At 39.7% G+C, this 16,339-nt stretch overlaps 1 protein-coding gene and 1 long non-coding RNA gene across 2 annotated transcripts in view; both read left to right on the forward strand.

Moving 5' to 3' along the window:
* slc25a38a (solute carrier family 25 member 38a) overlaps window positions 1–3,886 on the forward strand; it is a gene marked incomplete at its 3' end in the record, with an annotated part of 4,818 nt that extends 932 nt beyond the window's left edge. Inside the window, exons 2-7 of the mRNA XM_080856336.1 lie at window positions 1,850–1,974; window positions 2,273–2,357; window positions 2,745–2,924; window positions 3,056–3,224; window positions 3,408–3,574; window positions 3,764–3,886. Of these exons, the coding sequence (XP_080712462.1) occupies window positions 1,850–1,974; window positions 2,273–2,357; window positions 2,745–2,924; window positions 3,056–3,224; window positions 3,408–3,574; window positions 3,764–3,886 (849 nt within the window). The remainder of the gene's footprint in view (window positions 1–1,849; window positions 1,975–2,272; window positions 2,358–2,744; window positions 2,925–3,055; window positions 3,225–3,407; window positions 3,575–3,763) is intronic.
* A 7,704-nt stretch (window positions 3,887–11,590) lies between these two features.
* Window positions 11,591–14,532, forward strand: LOC308379614. The gene is made up of 4 exons (XR_013968991.1): window positions 11,591–11,707; window positions 12,618–12,729; window positions 13,641–13,752; window positions 14,132–14,532. It is a non-coding gene; the product is annotated as an uncharacterized lncRNA (long non-coding RNA).
* Window positions 14,533–16,339: the final 1,807 nt, after the last annotated feature.

Here is a 16,339-nt window from a genome sequence, read left to right on the forward strand (position 1 = left end):
GGACAGGCGTGCCAATCTCTGCCAACACTGCTCATGCCACTACTGCTAATGGTCCGTTCAAAATTGTGACCACGAGACCTGTTGCTGTAGTGATTTCATGCCAAGCCTCTGTGTTGCAGCGCTCCCATTGGTTCACACAGAGTTGTAGCCAAATAACCTGCTGCTCTAGCAGACTCTGATGGGAGAGGCCAGCCATGCAAGACCAATGAATAGACAGGGGGAGAAAAAACAAAAAGAGAGGAGATACAAACGTGCGTTCATGTTCCGTGGACAGACTAAAGGTTGGAGGCTCTTATTTGAAGCAGCATAACTTATTATGTAAAGCATTATTGCTTAAGACTGTGTTGAAACAACACTTTGTTACACAGCCACACTGATCCTATCCCTATAGGACATGTTCAGAAAGTTAAATCAGTCCAACCAGGATCTGGTGAGTGTTTGTTGTGATTGTTGCGGCCATAAGTGTCTGAATCTGCTGTAGGAATTCTCAAAAAATGCGGGTACTACATCTCTGTAATAAGAGAAATTGCAATCTGCAAGATCATAAAATCCTGGAGGATTGTTAAATGTCCACTAGCAGGTCACTGATCATCTCAAATTGTTTTGGGCTTTTACTCGGTTACAGAAGACTATCTGTATCCTACTTATCCGACAGACTAAAGCTAGATGATGTGCATATGTAGCCTAATTCAGAACAACTGTCTTGTCAGACTGCATTTGTGGTAGCCTATTTAGGCGTGGACTGTTAGAAGAAATTCTTGTTGATTTGTTTTGGTTCATGTAAGTTGTAATGGTCTAAAATAAAATTTGACATGGGAGAAAGGAAAGTCTGTGGTTTTGTATAATTCCCACTTGGGCTGTTTAAAGTACAGTGGGGGGTTGTTTACAACCAAGAAGGGGAGTGTGGGAGGAGGAGTAGGTGGGAATGTGCAAAAAGTTTTTTGGAAAACAGGGTTCCAAACCACCACACAGGAGATCAACAACAACAACAGAACAGAAAAACAAAACATGGGAATTAATGGGTCAGAGCTTATAATGATTGACAATATTTAATACTCCAATGCATCTTATATTCATGTGTATTTGTTGCTTGTTATTGGACGGGCTAAAATGTAAGCATTTCTGGTTGAATATACCTTAGATGGAATGGCGTGAGGTGTGATGGGTGTTCTCACCTCTCCCCTTGCCCTCATGAATAAAGGCCTCTGAGACATAGACATTTATGGATATATTTGTCTATGCTCTGAGACAGTTGCTCAGAGCTGGATCTCTTAACCCTATCTATATCCCCTGTGGACAAGTGTTGTGGAATTGTCCCGTCTCAGAGGTAGTAAACTGATACATATTCATGAAGGGATAGGGCTACGGGGTGACACCCCTTATACTCAGAGGGCATAAGAACTGAAATGTTACAATGGCTGGCTAGCAGAGATTTAGGTGAAGCTTTTGAGTGAAACCTCTGTCTCTCTTCCTTGGTGCGCATCATTGTACAAAATTAAACCTTAATTCTTGACTGATCATATATCAGACTGAGTCTCCAACAAATATTTTGGTATCACAAAATTACCATCAGAACCTAAAACATATAACGATAAACAATCATATAAATTCAGCATAAAATACATGAATCACTGTACTGAAATGGTATTTTTTGTCAACAATTGCAGAATTTAAATAGTACTTCACTTGAATGTAGAAACAACAAACACAAAATCAACAAAATGCAGCCTGCTCTTCATTTCACCGAAATTGTATCAATATAAATACAAATTGAAGACTCCAGTTTTTCCTGATATATGGGGTATTCCTGTGCTTATTCCCTCCTTTGTGTGCTGTTTTTGTTCCTCAGGCCCACCCTGCCCTTAAGGCCTTCATGTGTGGCTCTCTGAGTGGTACCTGCTCCACGTTGCTCTTCCAACCACTGGACCTGGTGAAGACCCGCCTGCAGACACTACACAGCACCACACAGCCTGGGTGAGTGAACCTTTGATTGCGATACTCGGTGTATGATTGACCCTCTCTTATTTTCAGACCTGTAGATTAAGGCAGTCTAAGATACTGCCTTGTGTGTGAGTGATGTATTGGCGTTCTGATGTACAGGACCAAAGATTGATGTAGGAAGCTGATGAACTTCATGATGTAGTAAGCTGATGAACTCACTTCTTTATCTAACTCCGGCTATTGATGACTATTGTTCTACACGGTCAATGGAGGTTTGGTTAATGGTTTGTGTTTCTAATGGTGAAAACCTGTCTGTCTGTCACTCATTCAGGTCTGCGAGGGTGGGGATGGTGACGGAGTTCCTTAGCGTGGTGAGGACAGAAAAGCTCCTAGGACTATGGAAAGGGGTGTCACCAGTGAGTATCTTTTTGCTTCTCTCTCTTTCTCTCTCTCTCTCTCTCTCTGTCTCTCTCTCTCTCACACACACACACACACACACTCACACACACTCACTCACTTCCTTAGCATTGCCCTTCCATTACGTAGAAATACCGAAATCTGTCAAAAATGATACCTTTAATATGTTCAAATTGCAGCCAGGTTCTGCGCAGTAAATAGTCTTAGTCGGGCCAAGAAATGACCCATGTTTGGTCAGAATCTGCTCCATGCTGTAGTTCTTTACAGTTGCTTGACTTTTAAAAAAGGCGTACGATGTCCGTGCTCTTTACAGCCATTGTTATATATTCCTATAAGACCTATTAGAAAATATACAATTTGCAATGTTCATTTTCTCTTCTCTGCAGTCATTTGTGCGCACCATCCCCGGTGTGGGGATCTACTTCAGCACCTACTTCTCCTTAAAGCAGCACTACTTCTCTGAGAAAAGCCCCGGAGCCCTGGAGGCCATGATGCTCGGGGCCGGGGCTCGTTTGGTGGCAGGGGTTTGTATGCTGCCGGTCACCGTCATCAAAACACGCTTTGAGGTGTGTATTTTTTTGTGTGAGTTTTTACAATGGTTATGCATTACAGTGCACATAAGATGTACAGATTACCCTTCTTATCAATAATCAATCAATAAAGCCTAACATGCTTCTCCTGTGTTTGGCTGTTGCAGAGTGGGAGGTATAACTACAGCAGTGTGCTGGGGGCCCTGCGAAGTGTCTGTCAGACCGAGGGACCACGGGCTCTCTTCTCTGGCCTGGCAGCCACACTCCTCCGAGACGCACCCTTCTCAGGCCTCTACCTCATGTTCTACAGCCAAAGCAAGAATGCACTGCCAGAGGGTGAGTGTTTTTCAATGAGTTGTAATGGATGAGTGTGGTAGCACTAGCGAAGGGCTGCTTAAATCTGTTGTCACAACTGCTTCTATTCACTTTACCCAGGAATGAAAGTAGGTCACACGTGCACTCTACACCTCACAGATAAGAAACAATCTGCTGAACTTTCTTCTGCCTCTCCCTTTGTAGAGATTAGCTCATCGTCCTATGCACCACTGGGTAACTTCAGCTGCGGAGTGCTAGCTGGTGTCCTAGCCTCCCTGGTGACACAGCCAGCAGATGTTGTCAAAACGCACGTGCAAGTTTGTCCCCACCCCTATAAGAGGACATCAGACGCTGTATACTTCATATACAAGGTAAGACATCAGTAGCCCTCTGAGCAAACATGAAATACCATTGGATGAGTTCTGTGACCGCATTTACCCTTTTAAAATTGGCTCCACTTTGTGTTGTCTTTAGTCTAAATCTGACGACAGCATATATTGCAGCATTACTTTTTAGTTAAATCTGTCTGAGTGCCTAAAGCTGCCCTTACCTCTGTCCAGGAACATGGATTGTGTGGGTTCTTTAGAGGCGCTGTGCCCCGCTGCCTGAGGAGGACCATGATGGCAGCCATGGCCTGGACTGTGTACGAGCAGCTCATGGCTCAGTTCGGCCTCAATTCCTAAATGGCGGACCAGCCAGAAAGACACAGAAGGCCAAAGAAATGTTGATGAACAAGCAAGTGAAGGACAAGTGGACAAGTTGGCCAGCAATGACCATTAAAGAGTGGGACATTATATGGACAGATACAAAACTGCTGTGCAAAAATTGACCCCTCTGTCTGCCTTATTGTCCTCAATGACGACCTGACAGTGAATTCTGCGTTTGTCTTTTTAAGTGTAAGGCAGCTGCATTGATGACACACACACACACACACACACACACACACACACAGAAAGACAGTAGGTTTTTGGGGCTGTATTGAGTGTGAAGGTTGAACTGCTGGTCTTAAGGTGAACACTTCACCTCTGCTTTAAATTTGACTACATGAAACTTGAGATTTACGGTCCAAGCCTCATTGAAGTGGGCTTTATTAGACATGCTTTCATTGCACTAATACTGTATCTGACCAGCTTTTAGTGACATCACCTGAAGAATGACTACTCCACTTGGATTAGGTATTGTAAGCTGTAGAGGTCGAAAGTGGACCACAGTTGAATACTTTGCCTGAATGAATGCACTTTAAATCCGGTCAGTGGAACCTGTGACAGTCTTTTTTGTAAATTTGTTACTAAGTTATCTATTCTCACGACTCAATGCACAACTCTATGCTGCCTTATATTAATACCATGTGCTGAGTTATTATAAATAGTTGTTATATGGTTAATATTGGTTATGGTTGATATTTTGCAATTAAAATGATGTATCCCAAATCTTATTTTTCCCTTTGTTTTGATTTTTAAAGCGCCATTAGAGATTTTTTTTGTTCAAAACTAGCAAGCTTACAAGGTAACGGACAACAAACTTTTCTCAGAACAGCACAGTAGCACTGATAAAAGTCAAGCTATATTTGTATTTTAAAGGCACAACTCAAAACTCTCACGCATGACCATGTGCCATCAAATACTTATTTAAAAATCAAGGGTGTTACAAAAAATATTTTTTTTAAGGATTTATATGAAAGCATTACATGACATATAAATTGATGATGATGGCAATGATATCTGATTTTTCTACATTATTTTAAATTGATGTTGAGTGATCGGGCGCCTTAGCTCACAACTCACAGCCAGACAATATATGAGAGAGAGGAATCCTGACGTGAAAAAACTCCTTCAGTACAAGTGGGACTTATAGGTTTTATTGGACACTGTCTTCTTACACTAGAACAGAGAGGACATGAACACTTATCAGCAGACGATAGACAGAGATAAGGCAAGAGAACAGGGCTGTGCTAAAATGTGGGCCAGAGTGGTAAGAGAGGGAATGTGGATCCAGGGAAGAGTGACGTCTCCACTGAGTCAGTCAATTTGTCCTAGCTTCCAGGTTCTGACTGAAATTCAAGAGTTTTACAGACGTCACTGACGTTAACTTATTCAGTTCACATGATATACAGTTAGAAGGATTCTTATTCTGATTTTCTTATAATAAACAAAGCATTATAATACAACATTGTCCTTCCGTGGATATAATGCAATGTGCAGAACAAATTAGATGACTAAGGGCCTTGAGGGGTGTGTGTTATTAGTTCCAGTCATTCAGTTAACCCTGAGCAAAGATAGGCCATTGTATATTAATAACTTCAGACTATAGTGATTAAAGTATCATAACACTATAAAGCACTACTTTACTCAGAGATGAGAGAGACAAGGTGGCGCTGTCTTGGACCAAGGATAAAATGAGGCCTTGGCTTTACAGTTTTTCACTGTTGCAAGATGCCTCTCTGCTATCAAATCTCTTAACTGTTCACAAAATGGAACTCGTGTTTTCATTTGGTACACACAGCCATATTTTCAAAACACACACACATACATTCATTTAGTACACACAACTAAGCATTTGCTGCACACTACCAAGCATTTACAGCACACAGAAGTGCAAAATTGAAAACACAATCATCGAATCACACCATATGAATGACAATGACTCATTGAGCCATTTCTCCTTTTGTAAAATGTATCAGTGTAGGCCTACATTGTTCATAGTCAAACATAAAACAGCAATACCGTTGTTCTCACAAACCATATTTACAATTTCAGTCTCCTGTTCCACCAAACACTGGATTGTATTGACATAAAATTGTATACAAAATGCTTACAGTTTTTCTCAATTGCTAACACACATTTTTTTGTAAAGCATGCCTCATTTTCTCAAAACTCTAAACACAAATCCCAAAACAACTAAGAAAAAATGCAAAACCCTTTATATCTCCTGGAAAATGTTACTTTGCTTTAAAAAAAATATTGAAAGTGTGTTTTCTTCCTCCACAGTGTGGTTCTCTTTCAGTCCTGCAAAATACAAATACTGTGAGCACTTTATTATATTGATATGCAGTATTACAGTACACAAGGCAAACAGATTTCGTACTTGTTCTCCATCCTGAAGGTTCTAATGAAAAACCATGAAAACATGGTCTACCACTACCTCCTCCTCTCTCTCTTACCCCTCTCCTTCTCTGGTTGTCGATCTTTTCAAAGTTTTCAATAGTTTACCAAACAAAACAGAGGCTCAAGACACTTTTATGGGGCAGTCCTCACTGCAAATTGGTCAAAAGACCTGAAAGTTTAGAGATTTGACTATTTGTGTCTTGCAGATTGATGCTTTGAGATTTTAATTGAAAATTGTGTGCAACAACAGAACTTTGTGTACAGTGTTTTGACAACAACGTGATGTATAATTGACATCAGTGTGTTCACAAGGAAAACCAGAGTCTAATGCAGATAAGGGAGTCTTAAGTATTTCCCACTTGGGGCGAGCGATTGATACATGACGTGAAGGTTGTGCAGATTGTGCCGAATTTTCGCTTTTTACTTCTTAACAATAATGAAAAACTGTAATTGAAATTGATCAACCATATTAGGCTTAATATGTGGCATTAAGGATGGTAGTATTGTACACATAGCGTTTTTGGCCCCATAATATTTTGCTGAAGCAGATTAGAGAGCACTTCTTTGGTGTTGAGTTTTTTCTATCACGTGAAGACTAAGTTTTCCCAGCTATTAGTTTAGTTTGCACACACTGTAGCTCGCATGGGGACTGGAAATATCAAACTCAGCCAGCTAAATCGTTTCACTAAGATTTGAATTTCAAAAGTTTCAATTCTAGCGTTAATCATTCAGTAAACGTAACACAGCTGAGATTGTCTCTGTTTCTGTTTTTATGACCGAGGTCCATGATGGATTGCCTTTCAGTTTTACTGCTTAACACACATCAAACAATTACATAAATCATTTAGTTTTCATTTCTATTCCTATTTAGCTTTCTTTATTACAATGACAAACACTAGATACATTGTCCATATAAACGTGTTTTTTAAGTTTTTAAAGTTTATTTTGGTAAAGGCATCAGGCCCTTTATGGACACATCTGAGTCTCTTCATGACATATAGCCTACATAAAGTACTTTCTTTTGGGGCTAAAGGTAATTTTCTTCTTAATCAGATTCTTGTAAACGTTAACTTTCATAAGGTTTGTCTATCAAATGTACTCTTTCCCTAAGTACATATTGTGATATTTTGACCTAGAACTTTGGATCCCTTGGCAAACTAAAGTTCCAACATAGGAGAGTCTTTAACCTGGGAGTCAGCGTCTCTACCATTGTCTTAATATGGTCTCTTTCTTAATATGGTATGGTGGTTCCATTCCGCTGTCTTAATATGGTCCACTCGTCCGTCAGTCAAGGCATTTTTCGCTCTCACCCCATATGCGTAAAGCGCCATCTAGTGTGTGTAAATGGAAATGTTACTAATCGTCTCCATTCCGAAGTCTGATGCCCTCAGTTTGCTTACAACAACTAAAAACAAAAAAGATTTGTACCTATGTGTATTGCTGTCTTCGTAAAAGAGTCAATTTACAAATGTGAAGATGAGACTGAAAAGCTTGAGATTTTAGGGCCGCAATTTGCTCTAATGCAGGGACCATTTATGTGCCTTCATTCATAACTGAAATAGGCTATGTAACACAGCTTTTTTTCATAAGCTACCTTTCCACCTTTTCTAAAAGATACATGATATGAAAACAATAACTCAGCTTTAAACTTGGATATATTGTAGCTGGCATCGCAGTGTTTCTGTGTTGAAGTCTTAAACCCTCCCACTCAGACTGTTTGCCCAAAAACCACTACAGGGCCACACAGCCATGACTTGAATCAGGTCATTGCCAAGGGTATATTGTTGGGTCAATGTAGAATGACATCATTTCACCGTGTCATGATATCTATGTTATTTGGCTCTTACTTTTTACCTTAAAATAAAGTTTCATTTCACAAGGCACCCACCTCTTTGCTTTGAAGGACCACTGAGTGTGCTTGACCCCTCACCCCCCAATGTGAGAAGGAAAACCTCTACACACACAAAAATATTTTGTTCTCTTGAAAACAATTCATCCTCAAAAGTATTACCAAGGAGAAGTTCGTACTTAATCTAATACTACAGTAAAGTACAAAACTGATTTTCAGTGATACTTCATTCTGAAACTAAACACAGCATCTCAAATCTCAGTCTTCAATACTGTCTCTGAGGACACATCACTGCAGTAATAAGAACACAGAATTAAAACCAAAGGTCAAATGAATGACCATTTTTATGTATGGACTTCATGAAAGTTCCTGTTATAAATAATTCGCATTCACAACTGATTAGATATGAACAACACTTATTATGTACTGCTCATGTATGACATTATTCAAAACAAAACAGAACATTACTTGCTCCATGTTTCCAATGTGTGTCGACTAAAAAAACGACTTAGTGAAATCGGTTGAGAAATGTAAACACTATAGTGCTTTCCAGAAAACCCGCAGCTCCACCGTTTGCTTGCGTTTGTTTACAGACAGTCTTCACCTCCCCAATATGGCGGCTACGTTGACACGCGATCCAAAGGCTCTATAGTTGCAAGTAACATGATGGTGATATCACATCCGGTAGTCTTTCCTTTGGAAACGCATGCCTTCCCTTCTCCAACGTGTGGAGTCATCACTGCAGGTAAAATTATCTTTCTTACCTTAAAGTATATATTTAATACACGATCTTATCCGCGACCTCTCTTTATATGGTCCAATGACTGCTCAAGCTTATTTTGACACGGAAAGCATTGACATGAGCTCCCGGCTGTTGATAGATTTGTTACAATGTGCGACCTGTGTTGGAATGGAACTGCAGAATTTTTACAGTGAAGACATAGTTAACAAAAAATAAGTTAACCTTTGGTGGCCCATTGTTACATTTCATTACGTTTATAATCTGTTCCAGAGCATTATTTGTTTCGTGTCTGTTACTCAGCAGCGCAAGGAGATAACACGTTGTGAAAGGATAATGTTATGTACAGTGTAATAACGTAATAATAATACTGTATCATGGCCCAAATATTGTGATAGCATCGTTTCGTCGCCTCTTTGCCAATTCCAACCCCTATCACACACTATGTAAGGTTGCACACAGTTAGAGCCTGGCGTTTCCTTGACCATGCTATGCTAGGTGTAGGACGTGTGCTACAGCATTGCAGGGATTCTGCTCCACATCTTTCTCTTTGATGAGAGGATTATTTGTGGCGGAACTTTGCAACAGTCATGCATAAATCATTCCCCAATTGCTATGGTAATGATAACTGTTTCTATTTGCTCATGGTGCATCCACATCACATGCCATTTTTTTTATTTACTTATTTGTCTTTTCTTGATGGTATAGATAGCATTGCCTTATTCAACCAGACTACAAATCTGCGATAGTAGTCCTCAGTATAACTGTGATGGAAAATACTTTAAAGAGAAGATTTTTGTCAGATAGACTCACCATCATTTTTGATGAGTGGTTTAGGTGAGAAAGAAGAAATGCTTTTAACTGTAAGCCAGTTACAGTATTGTTCTTCTAAAACATTATCTGAGTAAAGTCTTGAAACTGACCAAAAGTTGGAATCATAGTGAATGTTTCCAGACGACAATGAGTGCAGTGAATATACCTAGGCAGTGTCAGGTGGTTGCTGATCTTATGATATTACGTTGACCATTACTATCTTCCGAAGGAAATTAGTCTTTTATGTATGCCTAACCCGACCGACCAACCTTCGTTACTCCACTTGACAGGTTCAAACGAAGAGCAGCAAGTTGGTGCAGAGAAGAACGTCCCATAGGAAAAGTGTGATGCTACTGTCATTGAGTTTAAGAATGGAGACTCAGTGTGTGAGAAATACATCACAATGGTTCGTAAGCACAATACTTACTGTATTGCAAAATGTAATAACGTAATAATAATATTGTATCATGGCCCAAATATGGTTATAGTATTGTTTCGTCGCCTCTGTGGCAATTCCCACCCCTATCACACACTATGTAAGGTTGCACACAGTTAGAGCCTGGCGTTGGCTTGTCCATGCTATGCTAGGTGTAGGACGTGTGCTATAGCATAGCAGAGATTCTGCTCCACATCTTTCCCTTGGATGAGAGGAATATTTGTGGCGGAACTTTGCAACAGTCATGCATAAATCATTCCCTAATTGTTATATGGTAATGATTACTGTTTCAATTTGCCCATGGTGCATCCACATCACATGACATTATTTATATTTACTAATTTGTCTTATCTTGATGTTATATATTTCATTGCCTTATGCTACCAGACTACAAATCAGCTATAGTAGTCCTCAGTATTACTTTTGAACAGATAGGCCCAATCCCATTTCTAATCTCCACCCCTACCCTTACCCCTACCCCTTGGCCCTCGCCTTTTCAAACGGAGCCATAACGTAGGGGTAGTCGAAGGGGTTTAAACTCTAGCCATACGAATTGGGATAGCCCTTCAACACTTACGTACGTCATCAGTACGCTGCGTCAGCTGTTACGTTACCGGAGAGCGACAGCTGTCACTCACCAGACATAAACAAACATGGCGCCCGCCTGCAGCTGTTATTTACACAATGCAACATTTTATCAAACACGTTTTAAAACCATGAATTACAAAGAAAATACTTTCATTTGTGTGATGCTTTTCCTGCTGTTTCCGACATTTTTAAAGGGACTCGCGCGATGTGTCTTCTTTTATGATCACGGGTTCGCAATGCATTGGGGGAAATCGGTCTCACCCCTCCGTTTGAAGTGTGCCCTCGGAAAATCTTCGTTTGGAGGGGTGGAAAGCCCTTCCCCTTCCCCTTCCTTTCTGTCTTAACATGAATTGGGACAGCCCTACCCCTCCACGTGAACGCGCAAAACGGAGGGGAAGGGGAAAGGCGAAGAGCTAAGGGGTGAAATGGGATTCAGCCATAGACTCACCATCAGTTTTGAGGAGTGGTTTAGGTGAGAAAGAAGAAATGCTTTTAACTGTAAGCCAGTTACAGTAGTGTTCTTCTAAAACATTATCTGAGTAAAGTCTTGAAACTGACCAAAAGTTGCATAATCCTTTCCTGAAAGAAAATATAATAGAGCAAATGTCCTTTCATGTTAAAAAAAGTTTTTGTCACTTTGAATATAAAATGGATTAATGCTCTTTACCCTACCCCAATTGGAATCATAGTTATCATGTTTCCAGACGACAATGAGTGCAGTGAATATACCTAGGCAGTGTCAGGTGGTTGCTGATCTTATGATATTACGTTTACCATTACTATCTTCCGAAGGAAATTAGTCTTTTATGTATGCCTAACCTGACCGACCAACCTTCGTTACTCCACTTGACAGGTTCAAACGAAGAGCAACAAGTTGGTGCAGAGAAGAACGTCCCATAGGAAAAGTGTGGTGCTACTGCGACTGTCATTGAGTTTAAGAATGGAGACTCAGTGTGTGAGAAATACATCACAATGGTTCGTAAGCACAATACTTACTGTATCGCAAAATGTAATAGTAATAATAATATTGTATCATGGCCCAAATATTGTGATAGTATTGTTTCGTCGCCTCTGTGGCAATTCCCACCCCTATTACACAATATGTAAGGTTGCACACAGTTAGAGCCTGGCGTTGGCTTGTCCATGCTATGCTAGGTGTAGGACGTGTGCTATAGCATAGCAGAGATTCTGCTCCACATCTTTCTCTTTGATGAGAGAATTATTTGTGGCGGAACTTTGCAACAGTCATGCATAAATTATTCCCCAATTGTTATGGTAATGATTACTGTTTTAATTTGCCCATGGTGCATCCACATCACATGACATTATTTCTATTTACTAATTTGTCTTATCTTGATGGTATAGATCTCATTGTCTTATGCTACCAGACTACAAATCTGATATAGTAGTCCTCCGTATAACTGTTATTGAAAATACTTTAAAGAGAATATTTTTTCAGATAGTCTCACCATCAGTTTTGAGGAGTGGTTTAGGTGAGAAAGAAGGAGTACTTTTAACTGTAAGCCAGTTACAGTATTGTTCTTCTAAATTCTAAAACATTATAAGAGTAAAGTCTTGAAACTGACCAAAAGTTGCATAATCCTTTCCTGAAAGAAAACATGATAGAGCAAATGTCCTTTCATGTTACAAGCTGCTTTAATGACTTTAAATATAAAATGGATTTATGCTCTTGACCCCTACCCCCATTGGAATCATCATAGTCATCATGTTTCATGACGACAACAAGTGCAGGGAATATACCTTGGCAGTGCCAGGTGGTTGCAAATCTTATGATATTACCGTTACAATTACTATCTTCCGAAGGAAATTAATCTTTTATGTATGCCTAACATGACCGACCAACCTTCTTTAATCCACTGGACAGGTTCGAATGAAGAGCAGCAAGTTGGTGCAGATTGGAAAGGAAGTCAGAATATAAATGTACAGCGCCAAGATGGTTGCAGAGACTCCCAGTATGGGAGAAATACATCACAAAGGTTCGTTATCACAATACTTACTGTATCGTAAAATGTATTACAGTAAAAATAATATTGTATCATGGCCCAAATATGGTTATAGTATTGTTTCGTCGCCTCTGTGGCAAGTCCCACCCCTATTACACACTATGTAAGTTTGCACACAGTTAGAGCCTGGCGTTGGCTTGTCCATGCTATGCTAGGTGTAGGACGTGTGCTATAGCATAGCAGAGATTCTGCTCCACATCTTTCTCTTTGATGAGAGGATAATTTGTGGCGGAACTTTGTAACAGTCGTGCATAAATCATTCCCCAATTGCTATGGTAATGATTACTGTTTCAATTGGCCCATGGTGCATCCACATCACATGACATTATTTATATTTACTAATTTGTCTTATCTTGATGGTATAGATCTCATTGTCTTATGCTACCAGACTACAAATCTGATATAGTAGTCCTCTGTATAATTGTTACGGAAAATACTTTAAAGAGAAGATATTTGTCAGATAGTCTCACCATCAGTTTTGAGGAGTGGTTTAGGTGAGAAAGAAGGAATACTTTTAACTGTAAGCCAGTTACAGTATTGTTCTAAATTCTAAAACATTATCTGAGTAAAGTCTTGAAACTGACCAAAAGTTTCATAATCCTTTCCTGAAAGAAAACATGATAGAGCAAATGTCCTTTCATGTTACAAGCTGCTTCATTTCATTTTAAATATAAAATCGATTTATGCTCTTTATCCCTACCCCCATTGGAATCATCATAGTCATCATGTTTCATGACGACAACGAGTGCAGGGAATATACCTTGGCAGTGCCAGGTGGTTGCAAATCTTATGATATTACCGTTACAATTACTATCTTCCGAAGGAAATTAGTCTTTTATGTATGCCTAACATGACCGACCAACCTTCTTTAATCCACTGGACAGGTTCAATTGAAGAGCAGCAAGTTGGTGCAGATTGGAAAGGAAGTCAGAATATAAATGTACAGCGCCAAGATGGTTGCAGAGACTCCCAGTATGGGAGAAATAAATCACAAAGGTTCGTTATCACAATACTTACTGTATCGTAAAATGTAATACAGTAATAATAATATTGTATCATGGCCCAAATATTGCGATAGTATTGTTTTGTCGCCTCTGTGGCAATTCCCACCCCTATTACACAATATGTAAGTTTGCACACAGTTAGAGCCTGGCGTTGGCTTGCCCATGCTATGCTAGGTGTAGGACGTGTGCTACAGCATTGCAGGGATTCTTCTCCACATCTTTCTCTTTGATGAGAGGATTATTTGTGGCAGAACTTTGCAACAGTCATTAATAAATCCATAACTCATTCTCTAATTAATCGTCTTTTGAAGGAAATGAGTCTTTCATGTATGCCAACATGACCGACCAACCTTCTTTACTCCACTGGACAGGTTCAAAGAAGAACATCCCATAGGAGAAGTGTGGTGCTCCTGCGACTGCCATTGAGGTTAAGAATGGAGACAGCTGGCTCATCAGCAGACTCCAAGCTGTTTTTATTTTCATTAGACCTGTGAAATAAGACTAAAAATGTGTATCAAAATATGTTCTTATTTTCATTGACGTAAGGTTGTAAATGATGTTGCTGTATGTTAACAACCTCAACTGAATTGTCCTTCCTTAATTACTGTAGCAACACAGCTTATAGTATGTTTCTATTGCAGACCTTTCTGTGGTGCCATTCTACCACTGGTCTTGCAAAACTGCATTTTCACAGCACTTTTCTTTCAAAATCGCCTCGTTATATTTCTCAAGTGAGTTGAGCAAGTTGGTTCCGATAAAACTGTCTGCCAAACTTGTCTGAATGGAAAGGTAATATATAATTGTGTGAAATTTTGATTAAGAAAAGATCATTTTGTGATGTAAAATTCAAATAATAAATTGCAAACAATTGCCAAGTCTAATGTTTGAGTTATGTTGTGAAAGATGGCTCTTGTTAGATTTGTGGAAACCAGAAAAAAAGCACTGAGTACAGTTGTAATACCATTACAACTCCCAACCTGAATCTATTCAGAAATGGTGACAGTGAGGGCAAAAGGGAACATATTGTAGCGTGTTGGGGTAGAGAAACTTCCGGCATGCTGCATAACAAGAAACTGGGGAGCTCAATTGTTCTATTGGTTTGTAAATGTTCTGTTCTACAATACTGCAGCTCATATCTTCCTTTTGTTTCTGATGTAGTGTGTGTGACTGTATATCAGTCTGTTTTTGTGTTATGCTGTGTAATGTCTGTGTTGGTAATCTGCCTTACAAAGTGATATTTTGCATGGATAGCTTGAGTTTACACTACAGGAGAAGTTTATGCTGTATTTTCATATCAGAATCGGAACCTTTTCTTCGCCAAGTACGGGGAGTACCAGGAATTTCTCTTGGTGTAGGTGTCAACAGAAAATACCATAAGGTCGAGTCAGATTAAAAGAGATATAGGCTCCTATATAAAACATAAAATAAAAAGTTTTCGATAAAATGCTCTGACAGCGGTAGGTTTGTGCAGTACTTTAAAGCAGAGCAATGGCAGAATGGTCCTTGTCTAGGAGGATTGTGGCCTGAGGAAAGAAGATGTGGAGATGAAGGTTGGTCCAAGTCATTAGGGTCTGTCCCATCTGAGATCCTGCTGGATTGTGGTGCCTTGGAATTGAAAAACTGATGATCAATGATCATCTCTCAGTTTCTCATCATCTCATCAGTTTTCTGTGTGTTAAACTCCGGGTTGTTTGTTTGCACCACACCACCAGCTGTGTTACATCTTAACGCTACTAGGACTCAATAATTATCTGAGATGAGACTGACCAGGGTGGCTTCATCTGCAAATGTATTAAGTTTAGCAGAATCATTGTTAGAAGTGCAGTAATTTGTGCAAAATGAGTAGAGAAGGGGAGAAAGCACACAGCCCAGTGAAGCACCAGTGCAGAGGGTCAGAAATGTGGTCAACCACCCTGCCATACTGTTTCCTGTAAGACAAGAAGTTGTGAATCCAGTAGCAGAGAGATAGGGGGATATTGCGCTACCAGAGTTTTTCCAGAAGATGGTCAGAAATAATGGTGTTAAAAGGGGGCGTAGGTGTTTGGATCATCCTGATCTTGTACGATAAAGTGCACAGCTAAGTTGATGGCATCATCTACAGACCTGTTCGCCCATTTTTAGTTAACGGTCAGGAGAGATGTTAGACAGTAAACTACAGTGATATTTACAGTGTATTTTTCCAGAAAAGAAATCATATTTAAAACGATCATACTGGGGGGAAAGGTTAGGAACGTACATTTTTTGTCTCCGTTTCCAGTCGAACATCTACGCCGTTGCAAACGAAGCGGTTGCTAAGAGACCTTACCATGCTGTCAACAAATCAGCTAAAGCAGTGACATTATCGATCATTATTTGTTATGAACAGCATAATTATCACTATAATACATGTACGCTGTTTGTCCTTCTGAATATCACCGACCCGTACCCCCGTGTTAGACAAATAAAAGTTCTGGGTAATGGTAAGTGTGAAATATACATTTGCCTGACCTTAACGTTAAGTTATCATATCGCTGTCTTAACGTGAGCTAACTTTGGAAAACTTTGCTGGTTAGGGTGCAGGCTATCAATAAAGTATCGCT

Source organism: Sprattus sprattus (assembly GCF_963457725.1).
Source record: "Sprattus sprattus genome assembly, chromosome: 18".
In the NCBI taxonomy this organism is placed as follows: domain Eukaryota; kingdom Metazoa; phylum Chordata; class Actinopteri; order Clupeiformes; family Clupeidae; genus Sprattus; species Sprattus sprattus.